Source organism: Mastigoproctus giganteus, chromosome 6 (genome assembly GCF_048544385.1).
Source record: "Mastigoproctus giganteus isolate SK-2022 chromosome 6, ASM4854438v1, whole genome shotgun sequence".
Lineage (NCBI taxonomy): Eukaryota > Metazoa > Arthropoda > Arachnida > Uropygi > Thelyphonidae > Mastigoproctus > Mastigoproctus giganteus.
In genome coordinates this window covers 103,642,712-103,658,401 of record NC_143580.1, presented here as the reverse complement: position 1 = coordinate 103,658,401, position 15,690 = coordinate 103,642,712, and the positions used below count along the sequence as shown (strand labels likewise).

At 42.4% G+C, this 15,690-nt stretch overlaps 1 protein-coding gene across 1 annotated transcript; it reads left to right on the top strand.

The window, feature by feature from the left end:
* The first annotated feature begins 4,303 nt into the window (after nt 1–4,303).
* LOC150084485 (uncharacterized) lies at nt 4,304–5,575 on the top strand. Its single transcript, XM_090376264.1, has one exon. It carries the CDS (start codon nt 4,304–4,306, stop codon nt 5,573–5,575), a length of 1,272 nt encoding a protein of 423 aa, XP_090232390.1.
* Nucleotides 5,576–15,690: the final 10,115 nt, after the last annotated feature.

The window sequence follows — 15,690 nt, the reverse complement described above, 5'->3', positions numbered from 1 at the left end:
TGGACATTTGCTTTTGGGAGAGATTCCTCCTCAGTGCTTTTTTTGCCATTCGCACCTAACAATAAAACATGTTCTCATTGAATGTCCCCACTTTTCATCTGTCCGAAATTCCACCTTCAGCTCCCTCTCCAACTTGCAGGAACCCTTAACCTTATCACATATTCTTGGTAAGGAAGCAAATTTAGAGGATCTGTTTAAGTATTTAAAACGCATAAACTTATATAACAACATCTAATCATAACGTGAAATCAGTGATACCCAAACCATGAACAGGCACAATATGGCCCAAGAGGCCCTTGTGCCAAAAAACCTCAAATACAACAACAACAACAACAACAGCACCCACTCACATACAATTACCAACTGGACAAACTTCTGCAATTGATCTATCAATATGTTCCCCGATTCTGTTTCCAATCATAGAATGGTCTGTTTTAGATGACCCCTTGGGCAGTGATCATTTTCCGATTATTTGTGATCTGCTCACTGTACAACCACCATTAGTTAATCCCTGCAGCAAATGGAAGTTCTCTCAAGCCAACTGGGTCAAATTTCAATCTTTTGTCACCCTGGATGAACAATATATACGTACACAGTCGATAGATGAAGCCACAAATTATATCACTTCACACATACTATCTGCTGCTATATGTTCAATTCCATTGTCGAATCCTCATTCCCGACGGCACCATAACTATTGGTGGAATGAAGGCTGCACTAAAGCAAAGAAGTTAAAAAATAAAACATGGAATCTATTTCGCAGATCACCAACCACGACTAATCTAATCAATTACAAGAAGCTAAGAGCGAAAGCACGTCTCATTCAAAGGCAAGCCAAGAAGAATTCTTGGATTCATTTTGCATCTACCATAAACAGAAACACTAACTCCAGGTTAATACGGAAGAAAATCAGACAGATTTCTGGAAAATTCCCAACAACCCCTTCACCAATTCTTTCATGGAATGGGCAGGAACTCTCCGCTCCTGAGGACATAGCAAATGCTTTGGGCAAAACGTTTGCTAAAGTTTCAGCAGCCTCAAATTATTCTGAGGATTTTCAGAAAATAAAGATCAAGACCGAAGAACGAGCCATAAACTTTCGACGAACCTCAGTTTTCCTTCCGTATAACCAGCCTCTTCAATGTCACAAACTTCTACATGCCATGAAAACAACACACAACGGTGCTGCTGGGCCAGAGGGAATATCTTATATCATGTTACAAAACTTTGGAGACAAAACTTTACAAATACTACTGGTCTACTATAACAGAATATTTATGGAAAACATTTATCCCATCTCTTGGCATCATGCCACAGTTCTTGCCTTTTTGAAACCTGGAAAAGACTCTACAAGGCCATACAATTACCGACCAATTTCCCTCTCCAGTTGCCTCGGTAAATTACTTGAAAAAATTATTCATGATCGACTTGTTTGGACCATCGAAACACAACACTTAATGAGTAATAATCAGCATGGCTTTCGTAAGAACAGGTCCTCCTTAGATCTCATGATTAAGGCAGAGTCTGCAATTCGCAATGCCTTCTTAAAAAATGAACATCTCGTTTTGGTTTCCATTCATATAGAGAAGGCATTTGACACTACCTGGCGTCATGGCATTCTCAGCGACCTCCATGCCCTTGGTCTACGAGGCAACCTTCCTATATTCATCAGAAACTTTCTCCAGAATCGTTCGTTCCAAATTCGATACCACAACTCGCTTTCTATGACATTTTTACAGGAAGAAGGAGTGCCACAAGGTTCTGTATTGAGCGCAACCCTCTTCGCCCTTAAAATTGATTCTATAACAAAAGAACTCCCAAATACAGTTGAGACCTATCTTTATGCGGATGATCTATCCATTTCTTGCCATTCTCAGAATATGAGATCCATTGAACGGCAACTGCAGTTATCCTTGAATAAGGTGCAAAGGTGGGCAGGACTCAATGGCTATCGTCTATCTCAGCAGAAAACTGTTGCAGTCCACTTTTGTAATCAACGAAAAATGCATACAGATCCTGAACTTGAGATGTCAAATTTTACCATTCCAGTGACCAACAATATCAGATTCTTGGGATTAATCCTTGACAGAAAATTAAATTTCTTTGAGCACATTAAATCGCTACGTAGTTCCTGCCTTAAAAAACTGAACATACTGAGAGCTTTATCTGCAATGTCTTGGGGAACAGACCGTGCATCTTTGCTTCTGCTATATAGAGCTTTGATCAGATCATGTTTGGATTATGGTGCTCCAATCTACGATTCTGCCCGAAAGAGTACACTACGCTGGTTAGACCCTATACAGCATAGTGCACTGCGGATTGCCCTTGGCGCATTCAGGACATCCCCTACCCAAAGTTTATATATTGAAGCACATGAGCCCCCTCTTTGTCTCCGCAGGAAAACACTACTTCTTAAATATGCAGCCCGAATACAAAACTGCTGCCAACATCCTATTGGGCCGTATCTCTTTAATCCACCACTGCAAAACCTTTATAGAAACAAACCCAGTAAAATAAGACCGGCAGGCTTACGCCTAATTAAAATAACACAGAGTTGGAATATTCCTAATGTCAACAGGCTAGACGTAGTGAAATGCCTTCACCCACCTTGGACACCTCGTCCACAATTAACTTGTGATACTTATCTTAAAAAATGGGGAAAGAATCATCTACCGTCACTCACCATGAAACAACTCCATGCAAGCCATATTCAGAAATATGTTAGTTTATTGCCAATATACAGTGATGGCTCCAAATCACACTCGGCTGTTGGAGCAGCAGCAGTATTTCCCTCCACAATCATTTCTGCTTCCCTTCCACCTGAGTACAACAGCTTCTCTGCAGAACTTCATGCAATAAAGTTAGCTTTAGAAAACTTGAATCTCTACCCATCTCTAAAATATATTGTATACACTGACTCTCTAAGCTGAATGACAGCAATACAAAACTTTTCTTATAAGGTTCATCCTATATTAAACCAAATCAGAAGCCTATTATTAAAAATTGAGGAACGTCATCAATCAGTGACCTTTTGCTGGATCCCAGCCCATGCGGGGATAAAAGGGAATGAACTCGCTGACAGTTTAATTTTTGGCTGCCAAAAATCGAACAACTTATGATTTAATCCTTGCTCCTATTCCAATCTATGACTATAATCATATCATACAAACAACATGTCTTGCGATGTGAGAGTTATGGCACACCCAAAGCAATAATAAACTTTATCAGTTGAAACAGGATCCACAGCTTTGGCGCTCTAGCACCAAAACAGTACGAAGAGAAGAAGTAGTGCTTGCACGAGCACGGATAGGACATACATATCTGACTCACGTTCACCTACTTACAGGAGAGGATCCTCCTCATTGTCCACACTGTTCCTCGCACTTATCAGTAAAACACATTCTCGTTGACTGCCCTCACTATGATCAGGACAGAATATCCATCCTCCTTTCCCTAAAAAATCTTCCGGAACCGAAGACATTAAAAAAATATTATAGGTGACGATGCAGACATCAACGAATTCTTCTCTTTTTTGAAAAAAATTGGATTGTATCATAAATTTTAAAACATCACTCTATTAAACCGTAAATTGATTCTATCTGAAATTTGATTTTTATAAATTTCCTATGAATAGGCGCACTATAGCCCCAGCAGCTCGTGCGCCATTAAACCCCCATCACAACAACAACAACAACTTCTTGCCCATCTACACAGATGGCTCGAGGTCAGATATGTCTGTCGGATCTGCAGCTGTTTTTCCAGACACCACGGAATCTGAGCAGATCTCCAACGAATGCAGTGTGTTCACTGCAGAGCTGCATGCGGTTGAGCTAGCCTTATATCGTATACAAACCACCCACCACAAAATATATATTATATATACCGATTCTCTGAGTTCATTGCAGGCTTTATCATCGATGTGGTTCAACCCTCATCCTGTCCTAACCCGGATACAGCAGAAGCTGCATTCCCTAGCAGAATGGCCCCGGGTGCCAAGCGTTCCGTGGCCAAGCGATTAAAGTGCGTTCATTGAAGCGATCTTTTCAAAAAGCTTTTGCTATATATAGAGTTTCTTTTTGTTGTGATTACCGTTTCTTTCATTTTATACTAGAGTAGCTCTTTGACACTACAGGAAGTAGGCAAAGGCCCAGAAAGGGAAGTTACCTTTCTGTTTCTTTTTTATATCTCTCACTAACACAACTAACAGCCGCTTGGTCACCTCGTGGCACTGCTCCTGCCTCCCCGTGGCGGGGCCGGAAACCTAGAAGGAAAAGTTATCCTTCCAGGGCTAAAAGGAGCAATCATGGAAAACGAAAATTTCTCTCCTCTAAAGGCTGCAAATCCTATGGATTTGCAACAAAATTGTGACAATCAAAACCGTAAAAGGATGAAAACTGATGTACCTGAAATGGAATACCCATCTTTCCTCATAATGCATTCTTTAACGAATCAATCATTAGGTGCACTATCTCCCTTCTACATACAAAAATGTTTAGAAAGTGTAGCCGGATCACCAAAAATGGTACGCAGACTGAAATCTGGCGACTTATTAGTTGAAACCACCAACCGCAAACATTCTGAGTCTCTCCTCAAACTAACATCATTTGGTGGAGTCCCCACTAAGGTTTCTCCTCATGCCACCCTTAATACCTCTAAAGGAGTCATATCCGAATGGGACCTATTGAACGTCAAAGAGGAAGAGATTGTTCAAGAACTCCAAGACCAGAAAGTAATTCAAGCGAGACGAATAATGTTAAAGAAGGATGGAGACTTTGTACCCACTCGCAGCATTATTCTTACTTTTTCTACACCGAACCTACCTTCATCAGTAAAAGCTGGATACCTAAACTGCCGCATCCGCCCTTATATCCCCAATCCTATTCGATGCTACAAGTGTCAGAAGTTTGGGCATTCCCAAACTGTCTGCCGAGGAAATTCAGTATGTTCAAACTGCGGATCAAAGGAGCATATTCATACCGATTGCAATGCTGAATCATCGCGATGCCCAAACTGCAAAGGCAATCATTCAGCATTCTCTAAATCCTGTGAGCAATGGAAGCTGGAGAAAACAATCCAGAAATACAAAGTAATTAACAAAGTCACGTATCTCGAAGCGAGAAAACACCTTCTACAAAGCATACCTAAACGTTCATATGCTGAGGCATCCAAAAGATACCAAACGGTTTCAACTCAGACGGATACAACTGTTCCACCAAAAGTGTCAATTTCTGACTGGGCTCGGTCATTCTTATCATCTGCACCACAATCCACAAAACAACCTGTCGATAGGACTAATAACACGCCAATCTCAATACCACCTACTACTCAAGCTCCAGCTAGTTCAGGACAAATGGAAAACTCAGATTATGACAGAAAGAAATCATCTGATACCACAAATATGGATGTTGCAGAGAATAATACCTATGATGAACCCATTCTAGATCTATATGCTGAAGACGACATGGACACACGTCCATTCTTCCCAAAAAAGGAAAAAATAAAATTTGACCGTCAAAAACAGAGCACGTCTAAAAAACAGACGGATTCGACTGCTAACTCTAAACCTAAACAATGAATAACATAATCCAATGGAATTGCAGAGGGTTTCGTAGCAACATAGATGACATATACGAGTTAATCGACCGTTATCATCCTGTGGGTATATGCCTACAAGAGACAAATTTAACACATCAAGTATCTGTATCAATTAAAAATTATACTCTTTTTCGTCAAGACAGGTCCACTACAAAAAATGCTCATGGAGGAGTAGCCATACTGATAGACTCAACAGTTCCTCGTAAGAAAAGTGTTCTCCAAACTTCCCTAGAAGCCGTCGCAGCTCGTATAGTGGTTGGCACTGCTTTAACGATCGTCTCAATCTATCTTCCACCCAATAAACCATGTTCAATTCAGGAACTGGAAAACCTTATTCTGCAATTACCTTCTCCCATCTTCCTGTTAGGAGACTTTAACGGTCACAATCCATTATGGGGATCTCCTGTCTCAGATAGACGTGGAGAGCTCATTGAAATGTTACTAGACAGACAGAATTTAACATTACTGAACTCTGGCTTATCCACTTACATTCATTTTCCTACTGGTTCAACCTCGGCAATAGATCTTTCGCTATGCTCTCCTATCCTCTTCCCAAGTGTCGAGTGGACAATACATGACAATCCTCTGAACAGCGACCACTATCCTGTCATATGCCGAATTCAAACCACCCATTCTAAAACAACTGAAACCCAAACGAAATGGAAATTTTCCAAAGCAGAATGGGCAAAATATAAAAATTATGTCTCTTTTAATGATAACATCATTGAGTCTTCTCCCGTCGATACCGTCACAGAGCATATAACAGCACAGATACTTAGAGCTGCAACAGTCGCCATTCCGCAGTCTAAACTAGGAAACCGCAAGCAGATCAATCATTGGTGGAACAAAGACAGTTACACGGTCAAAAGAGACAAAAATGCAGCATGGAACCAATTCCGCAAATACCCAACCACTGTCAACCTTATTAATTATAAAAGACTTAGAGCCAAAGCACGATACATCCACCGAAAAGCCAAAAAAGACTCTTGGATAAAATTCGCTTCAACAATTAACAAAGATACAGACTCCAGAATAATTTGGAAAAAAAATAAGGCAGTTGAATGGCAAATATCTTAAATCACCTTCAGCTATTCTTAACTGGAATGGGAAGGAGATCTCTGATCACACAGAGATTGCAAACACCTTAGGAACTGCGTTCTCTGAGTTGTCCGCCTCAATAGCTTATCAGCCATCATTCCAAAAAATTAAAGCCGAAGCTGAGAAATTCAAAATAAATTTCAAAACTACCTATTCTTTGCCTTATAATCAACCACTCACACTATCTGAACTGAAAGAATCCATAAATACCTCTAGAAACAGCGCCCCTGGCCCTGATGGTATTTACTATATAATGCTGAAACATCTACATGAGAAATCTTTGTCCTCACTCCTAAAATTCTACCCCTCGACGTGGGCACCTGTACGTGGTGAGGGGACCTCCCAGTGATGCTGCTGGTTTTCCAGATTAGCATCACTGGGATCCAACGCCCATAGCTTGGTTCCAGGGTTACATCTTTGGAATCCGGCGTGTGCAGCCGTGCGCCGCGACCCGTGGAAGCGGAAAGGGGGATCCTGGTGGTTGAGGGGCCCAGCTTCAATACACCACTTTGGCCCCTGCTTCGACGAGACGGGTGGTCCCGGACCGGCTCGACTGGGATCAATCGGCGGGTGGTATTATACTGCTAGGGTCAACTGCGTTCCAATAAGTCTCCCTCCCTATGGTCCTGGGAGGGGGTAAAGACTTATTGGTAACATGGGTATGGTGTTCTAAGCGAACTCGGCGTCCCATTCGTGTACGCAGTACCTGCTAGTTCACGAGTGGGCGTCCCCTCGTAATGCTCCGTGGTGGGTGAGGTACTTAGGCATCAGACATTTTTTCTTTACTCTCATGAGTAATTTAAATCCAATTTCTTCTGGGGCCCCAACAAGGCCCCTACCTAACCGATCAGATGAGAATGACACCAATTCTGCCAAAAGAGCCAGAACTGAGGATAAACCACCATCTATAACTCCGCTTTTCCTCATTCTCCATTCCACCGGAGAGCAGTCAATTGGGAAGATGTCACCCTTCTTCATCCAGAAAGGATTAGAAGGGTTGGCAGGATCACCAAAATCCGTTAAACGGCTGCGTTCTGGTGATCTTTTAATCGAAGCTTCAAACACAAAGCAGGCAGAAAGAATGTTAAACGCGACATCCATAGGGGGAATAGCGATCAATGTAACACCCCATAAAACTTTGAACTCTTCACGCGGTGTCATTTCAGAGTGGGATCTTCTTCATGTCTCTGAAGAGGAGATCTGCTCTGAACTAAAAGATCAAGGAGTGACAGCTGTAAAGAGAATATCAATGCGGAAGGAAGGGAATCTCGTCCCTACCCGAGTTCTCATCCTAACATTTAACACCCCACGGCCTCCAAGTTCCATCAAGGCAGGGTATTTAAACTGCCCAGTGAGGATCTATATTCCAAACCCACTGAGGTGTTTTAAATGCCAAAAATACGGACACTCACAAACGGCTTGTCGTGGTAACCCTGCCTGTGCTCGATGTGGTGCAAAAGACCACGAGAGCAAGGAATGTTCAGCTTCTAAACCGATCTGTGTAAATTGCCAAGGAGAGCACCCTGCATACTCCAGAGCATGCCAGCGGTGGAAGGATGAAAAAGAGATCCAGAAATTGAAAACGGAGCTGAATATCTCCTACCCAGAGGCAAGAAAAGGCATTCAACCAATAAATAGCGGGAAACCTTCATATGCCCAGAAGGTTTCTGCGAAGTGCACTATCGGTACGCAGACTGAGATGACTGTACCACCAAGAGAGTCATTCATACCGATTGCCCGCTATTTATTGAGCTCACAAAAGCCCACCAAAAAAACGCAGTCAGCTGCCACTCCTATATCCGTAACTTCCAATGCTCCACCACTACCAAAACGAAGTGGTAAAGAGCCAACAGTAATAACAGAAACAATGGATGTCGAGCACAAGGAGGTACCGGATGAATCAGTCTTGGAACTCTTTGCGGAGGAAGAAATGGACACGGGACAGCGTCCATTCTTCCCCAAAAAAGATAAAGCCAAGACTGATAAAATTAAGCCCTCAGCAGTTCGGAAGCCGCCTGATGGACCCACCAAGCCAAAGTAATGGCTAAATTCCTACAATGGAATTGTCGTGGATTCCGGCGAAATACTGATGACATCAAGGCCCTCCTGCAAAAGCACGAGCCAGTTTGCTTTTGCTTGCAGGAGACGTATCTAAAAGCAAATGATGATCCCACCATGTATAACATCACAATCTTTCGTAAGGATAGAATTGCGGATGGTCCTACTCATGGAGGAGTGGCTATCCTTGTGAGTAATCAGACCCCAGTTCAGCCCTTGCTAATTACATCCAGCATAGAGGCTGTTGCAATTCGCCTTACCGTGGGATTTTTATTAACAGTCTGCTCTATTTATTTGCCACCTGGGACTGACATCTCCCAGGAAGACCTTGATGATCTTGTAACGCAGTTGCCACCCCCTTTCTTACTTCTTGGGGATTTTAATGGACATAACACCCTGTGGGGTAGTGCTAACATCAATGGAAGGGGACGGGTCATAGAGCGTATGCTCAATGACAATGCCCTTTCCCTTGTAAATACTGGAAAAAACACCTTCTTCCACATGCCTACCCGTACGTTCTCTGCCATTGATCTCTCTATCTGCTCCCCTTCTCTACTCCCTTCTCTCACTTGGGAAGTGGAGGAGAATCCATACGGAAGTGATCACTTCCCTGTGCTAACCTTGTTACACAGTGGGAGACCATGTCTTCCTTTTAGGTTACCACGGTGGAAGTTTGTTCAGGCTGACTGGAATGCCTTCGAACATCAGGCAAATTTTGACCTCAGTACAGTCAGTCAGGAGCCTATCAGTGACCCAGTAACGTACATCACAGAAATCATTGTCCAAGCAGCTGCAAATTCTGTTCCAAAAACATCTGCCCGGTTTCCACCATATCCCAAACCTTGGTGGAATTCCCAATGCACAGCAGCAAAAAAGGCTCAAAACAAAGCGTGGGGGATATTCCGTCGATATCCTACCACTGTTAATCTAATAGCCTTCAAGCGTGCACGAGCCAAAGCACGCTACATTCGCCGTCAGAGTCAAAAGGAATCATGGATCCGTTTCACATCTTCTATTAACCAGACTACCAATTCTAAGGTAGTCTGGGATAAAATCCGGAAAATGAAGGGAAAATATACATCCCACCCTTCTTCAATCCTAGATTATAATGGATGCGCTATTGCAGATCCAACTGCAATAGCCAATGCTCTTGGGGAAACATTCTCTAACATCTCTGCAACATCTTCGTATTCCCCAGAGTTCCTGGTCCTGAAACATAAACTGGAAAAACAGGCTCTTAATTTTCAGTCTAAGAACATCTACCCCTACAATGGGTCGTTTACTATTCAGGAACTGAAAAGAGCCCTCGCCCTTTCCAAAGCAAGTGCTGTTGGACCAGATGGCATCCATTATGAAATGGTTAAACATCTTTCACCAAAATCTATGGATTATCTGCTCTCTCTGTATAACAGAATCTTCATTGAAGGGCAGTTTCCGGATCCTGGCGCAAGGCAATCGTTCTTGCCTTTCCTAAGCCAGGAAAGGATCCAAAAGTCACCACCAATTATCGTCCTATTGCTCTGACCAGCTGTCTGTGCAAAATCCTGGAGAGAATGGTCAATTCTCGTTTAACATGGTACTTAGAATCGAATGACCTTCTCTCCAATATCCAGTGCGGCTTCCGAACGAACCGGTCCACTTTGGACCATCTTATTAGACTGGAAACATCCATCCGGGAGGCTTTCCTAAAACGCGAACACTTGGTGTCGGTGTTCTTTGACATGGAGAAAGCGTATGACACAACTTGGAGATTTGGCATCTTAAAAGATCTGCATAGCCTGGGTCTTAGGGGGCAACTCCCCATTTTTATTAAAAACTTTTTAGCCAATCGATCTTTCCAAGTTCGTATGGGATCCTCACTCTCTCGTTCCTTTAGCCAAGAGGAGGGAGTACCACAAGGATCAGTATTAAGTGTCACGCTTTTTGCCATCAAAGTAAATTCCATTACAGAACAACTTCCTCCAACCGTAAACAGTGCCCTCTATGTTGATGACTTTAGCATATTTTGTCAGTCATGCAACATGAGGGTTATTGAAAGACAACTGCAGAAAGGCATTGATCGTCTCAACTCCTGGGCACTTGCAAATGGCTTCAGGTTCTCGCCGGAGAAGACCGTTTGCGTGCACTTTTGCCGTAAGCGTAATCTTCATCCTGAACCTGAATTAAGGCTCGGACAAAATTCTATTCCAATAGCAGCAGATACAAAATTCTTGGGACTCGTATTTGACAAAAAGTTGACCTTTCTGGATCACATCCGTCAACTCCGAACAAGGTGCACAAGAGGGCTGAATATTTTGCGCTCTCTTTCCTCTACATCTTGGGGTGCCGATCGATGCACCCTACTACGCATCTACCGTGCACTTGTACGATCCAGACTTGACTACGGGTCCCTGGTATACAATTCGGCCAGAGACAGTGTACTTCGTTGGCTGGATCCTGTCCATCATCTGGCTCTCCGTACTGCTATTGGAGCATATCGAACATCTCCAGTCCAGAGCTTATACGTCGAAGCAAACGAACCGCCGTTATCGCTTCGACGTAAGCAGTTGTCTCTAAACTACGCCTTAAAACTGAAATCCCTGCCAGACCATCCTACGTGGCTATCCGTTTTTGAGCCACGATGGGAAAATTTGTACAACACCCGTAAGACTGCCAACCGACCTTTTGGTATTCGTCTCCAAGAGCTACTCAAAGAACTTAATATCAAGGTAGACAAGGTTGCCCAAACACCGAGGCAACCCCTTCCACCCTGGCATGCTCATTTCCCAGCATGTGACTTGTCCCTTAGGAATTGGGGAAAGTCGGACACTCCATCGTCTGTCTACCTGCAGCTTCATTCAGCACACCGAGCTGAACATTCTGACTTCGCGCCAGTTTACACAGACGGTTCGAAGTCGGAATTATATGTGGGATCTGCTGCTGTCTTTACAGACAGTACTACATCGGAGCAGATTCCCTCTGAATGCAGCATATTTACTGCAGAGCTGCACGCAATAGAGTTAGCCTTGGATCACATTAGTGAATGCCAATACCAACGGTTCATTTTATATTCTGACTCTCTTAGTGTGTTACAGGCTTTAATAACCTTGAAATATAATTCTCATCCAGTTCTGTCTAGCATTCAGCAGAAGATTCACTTCCTCCGTGAACGTGAATATGACATCCGCTTCTGCTGGATTCCTAGCCACATTGGGATTAAGGGAAATGAATTGGCTGACACCGCAGCCAAATCAGCAGTTCCCAATAACAATCGCTGCCTGTCAGTCCCCTATACAGACTACAGGCGAATAATACATGAAAAGATACACTCCCAATGGCAGGATTCGTGGAATAGACAGACTGCGAATAAACTATATCATATAAAGCCTGTAATTGAACCGTGGCAGTCTAGTCTGCGCAGGAATCGTAAGGAGGAAGTTGTTCTTGCCCGGACCCGCATAGGACACAGTCATTTGACACATTCGTTTTTGCTGAGGGCTGATGACCCTCCTATGTGTGTGTCCTGTGGCACAATGTTAACGATCAGACACCTTTTAATTGACTGTCCAGATTTTAGCAGCACTCGTTCTACCGCTTTTAACCATCTGACTGAGCCGTATACACTCAGTCAGATTTTATCCGACAATGACAACGTGTCTGCGGTTTTCAGCTATTTTAAATCAATAAAAGTTTTTAATTGTATATAAAATTTATGTTATTGTTATGTCTTTATTGGTTTATTTTTTATATCTTTGCTATTATACATCTGGACATGGTGGCCTAACTACTTAGGTCACTGATTATTTTAATTTTTTACATATGACCGGTATTTGGCGCATTATAGCCTCAGTTGCTGATGCGCCAATAAACTCAAACAAAACAAACAAACAAACAAACCTAAAATTCTACAATAGGGTCTATTCTGAACACACATTCCCCTGTTCCTGGCAACATTCTTACGTAATAGCTGTCCCTAAACCAGGAAAAGATCACTCGGCTCCATACAACTATAGACCGATATGTCTAACCAGCTGCTTGAGTAAAACTTTGGAAAAAATGGTGCACCGCCGATTAACATGGTACCTGGAGAAAAGGAACATAATCAGCAGCAATCAATTTGGCTTTCGGAGGAATAGATCATCTTTAGATCTTATGGTAAAGGCGGAATCAAACATAAGAAATGCGTTTATTAGAAATCAACATCTGGTCATGGTTTGTCTTGACATAGAAAAAGCTTTCGATACCACATGGCGTAATGGAATCCTAAAGGATCTCTATACTATTGATATGAGAGGCCATTTACCATCTTTTATTGAAAATTTCCTTCGCCACAGGTCTTTCCAAGTCCGATACCATCAGGCTCTGTCACAAACATACATACAAGAAGAAGGAATCCCACAAGGCTCTGTACTCAGTGCCACTTTATTTGCAATTCGAATCAACAATATCACAAACAGAATTCCAAACACTGTCGACTCATATCTCTACGCTGATGACCTTACCTTATCCTGTCATTCCCAGAATATGAATTATATCGAGAGGCACTTACAAATATCAATAAATAATATTGAACTGTGGAAGACTCAAAATGGATACAAGCTATCAAAGCAAAAGTCTACAGCTATCCACTTCTGCAACAAGCGCAAAATCCATCCAGATCCTGAGCTACTCTTGGACAGTCATCCTATTCCAATCATGAACAATATTCGTCTCCTAGGACTAATTTTCGATAAGAAGCTAAATTTCCAAGACCACGTCAAAAACTTACGAACTAATTGCATCAAGAAAATGAACGTACTCAGGGTAATCTCCAGTACATCATGGGGTGCAGACCGTTACACTTTGCTCCGTCTATACAGATCCATAATTAGATCTCGGCTGGATTATGGAGCACCTGTTTATAGCTCTGCTAGAGAGAGTACCTTAGCTCGTCTTGCTCCCATCCAACACACTGCTCTTAGGATTGCTCTAGGTGCACACAGAACATCGCCAGTTCAAAGTCTGTATGTTGAGGCCCACGAACCTCCACTGAATATCAGAAGAAAGATGTTATTGATGACATACTCTGTTAAAATTAAAAGTCACCCCACACATCCTATTTGGCCACTACTACATGACCCTCAGTACATAATCCACTATGCAAACAAACCAAGAACAATTCGGCCTACTGGTATCAGATTCCAAAATCTAACAGAATGCTGGAATATTCAACTTCATAATGTTCTCAGAGACTTAAGAGATCCAGATCCTCCGTGGATTACCTTCACGCCTTCTTGTGATGATTCCTTTGAGCAGTGGGGAAAAGGTGCTATATCAGATATCAACATCCAACAGCTACATCTTGTCCATACACAGAATTATTCCCTCTTTACTAAGATCTATACTGATGGCTCTAAGTCTGGTAATAAAGTGGGTGCAGCTGCTGTCTTCCCTAACAGAACTATTTCAATTACACTTCCTGCAGAATGCAGCAGTTATACTGCTGAACTTCATGCCATTAAGCTTGCCTTGGAACATATTTCACTCCTGTCAATCAATAAAAGCATCATATATACGGATTCCAAAAGTGCTCTCTCAGCTCTCAAAAACACGACACCTCACAATCCTTTGCTAAAAATCTTAAGACATGCGCTGATACGTCTTCACGAACATCAGCAAACTGTTGTCTTCTCTTGGATTCCAGGTGACAGCAGTATTAAAGGAAATGAATGCGCAGATAATGCTGCAAAACATCCCTCCAGCATAAATTCAACAAATGACCTTGGCCCGTATACTGATTGTAGATGCAATATCCAAAAAAAATGTATGGAGCAGTGGGCACTTATGTGGAGAAATCAAACACAGAACAAGCTGTTTCAGCTGAAACCTGAACCACAATTATGGAATTCCAGCCTGCGTAAAAATAGAAAAGAAGAAGTAATTCTAGCCAGAAGCCGAATAGGCCATACCCACCTCACTCATCTTTCTTTGCTCACAGGAAACGATCCTCCGCAGTGTACGCACTGCTTGAAACCACTGACAGTAAAGCATATACTCATTGAATGTAGCTTGTTTAATAATGTCCGACAGTGTATTTTCAGCTCCTTGTCAAATTTACAAGAGCCGTTGTCACTCAGCCGCATAATAGGTAATAATGCAAACCTCTCCGAATTCTTTTTGTACTTGAAACGAATTCAAATGTATGATAAATTTTAACTGCTCCCAGAGCAGTCATCACATACAGCTTCACTACCTTTGGTAGGCGCAATATGGCCAAGTAGCCCTTGCGCCAGAAACTCCCATAACAACAACAACAACCTAGCAGAATTCAAATTTGATGTTAGTTTCTGCTGGATCCCAGGCCACATTGCGATCTCAGGAAATGATTTGGCAGACTCTGCAGCCAAATCAGCGAACCTATTTAACTCTTGCCTGTAAGTCCCCTATACAGACTACAGGCAAGTAATTCGAAAGAAACTGATATCCCAATGGCAACACTCTTGGCATGGACATAGACAGACTCCTGAAATAACAGAGATTCCACTGCTAACGTCTTCAGTGGAGGTGGCAGCTTCTTCGGGCAGACCAATTGCTGGTGAAGATAGGATGGATTCCGGAAGTGGGATCTCTGATTCCGAAAACATACTAATACTTAGGCCCTCAGCAGAATCTTCCCTGGCGTCTAGCCAGGATATCAGGAAGGCAGTTACTGAAGTGATTAAAAAAGATCACAAGGACATGAAAATCAAGGGTGTACGTCTTTTGAGAAATAAAGGTGTGTTGTTAGAGACAACAAATCCTGATGATGCCAAGAAGATCTCAAGTGCTTCTGCATTAAAAAAAGCAGGATTATCAATAGAAAAACCCAGATTGTCCGATCCTACAATTTTGATCTACGGTGTCCCGAAGGAATATTCTAAGGAGGATATTTTGGAGGATTTAATTAATAAAAATTTAAAAGACTTTGGTTTTAGCCAGGAG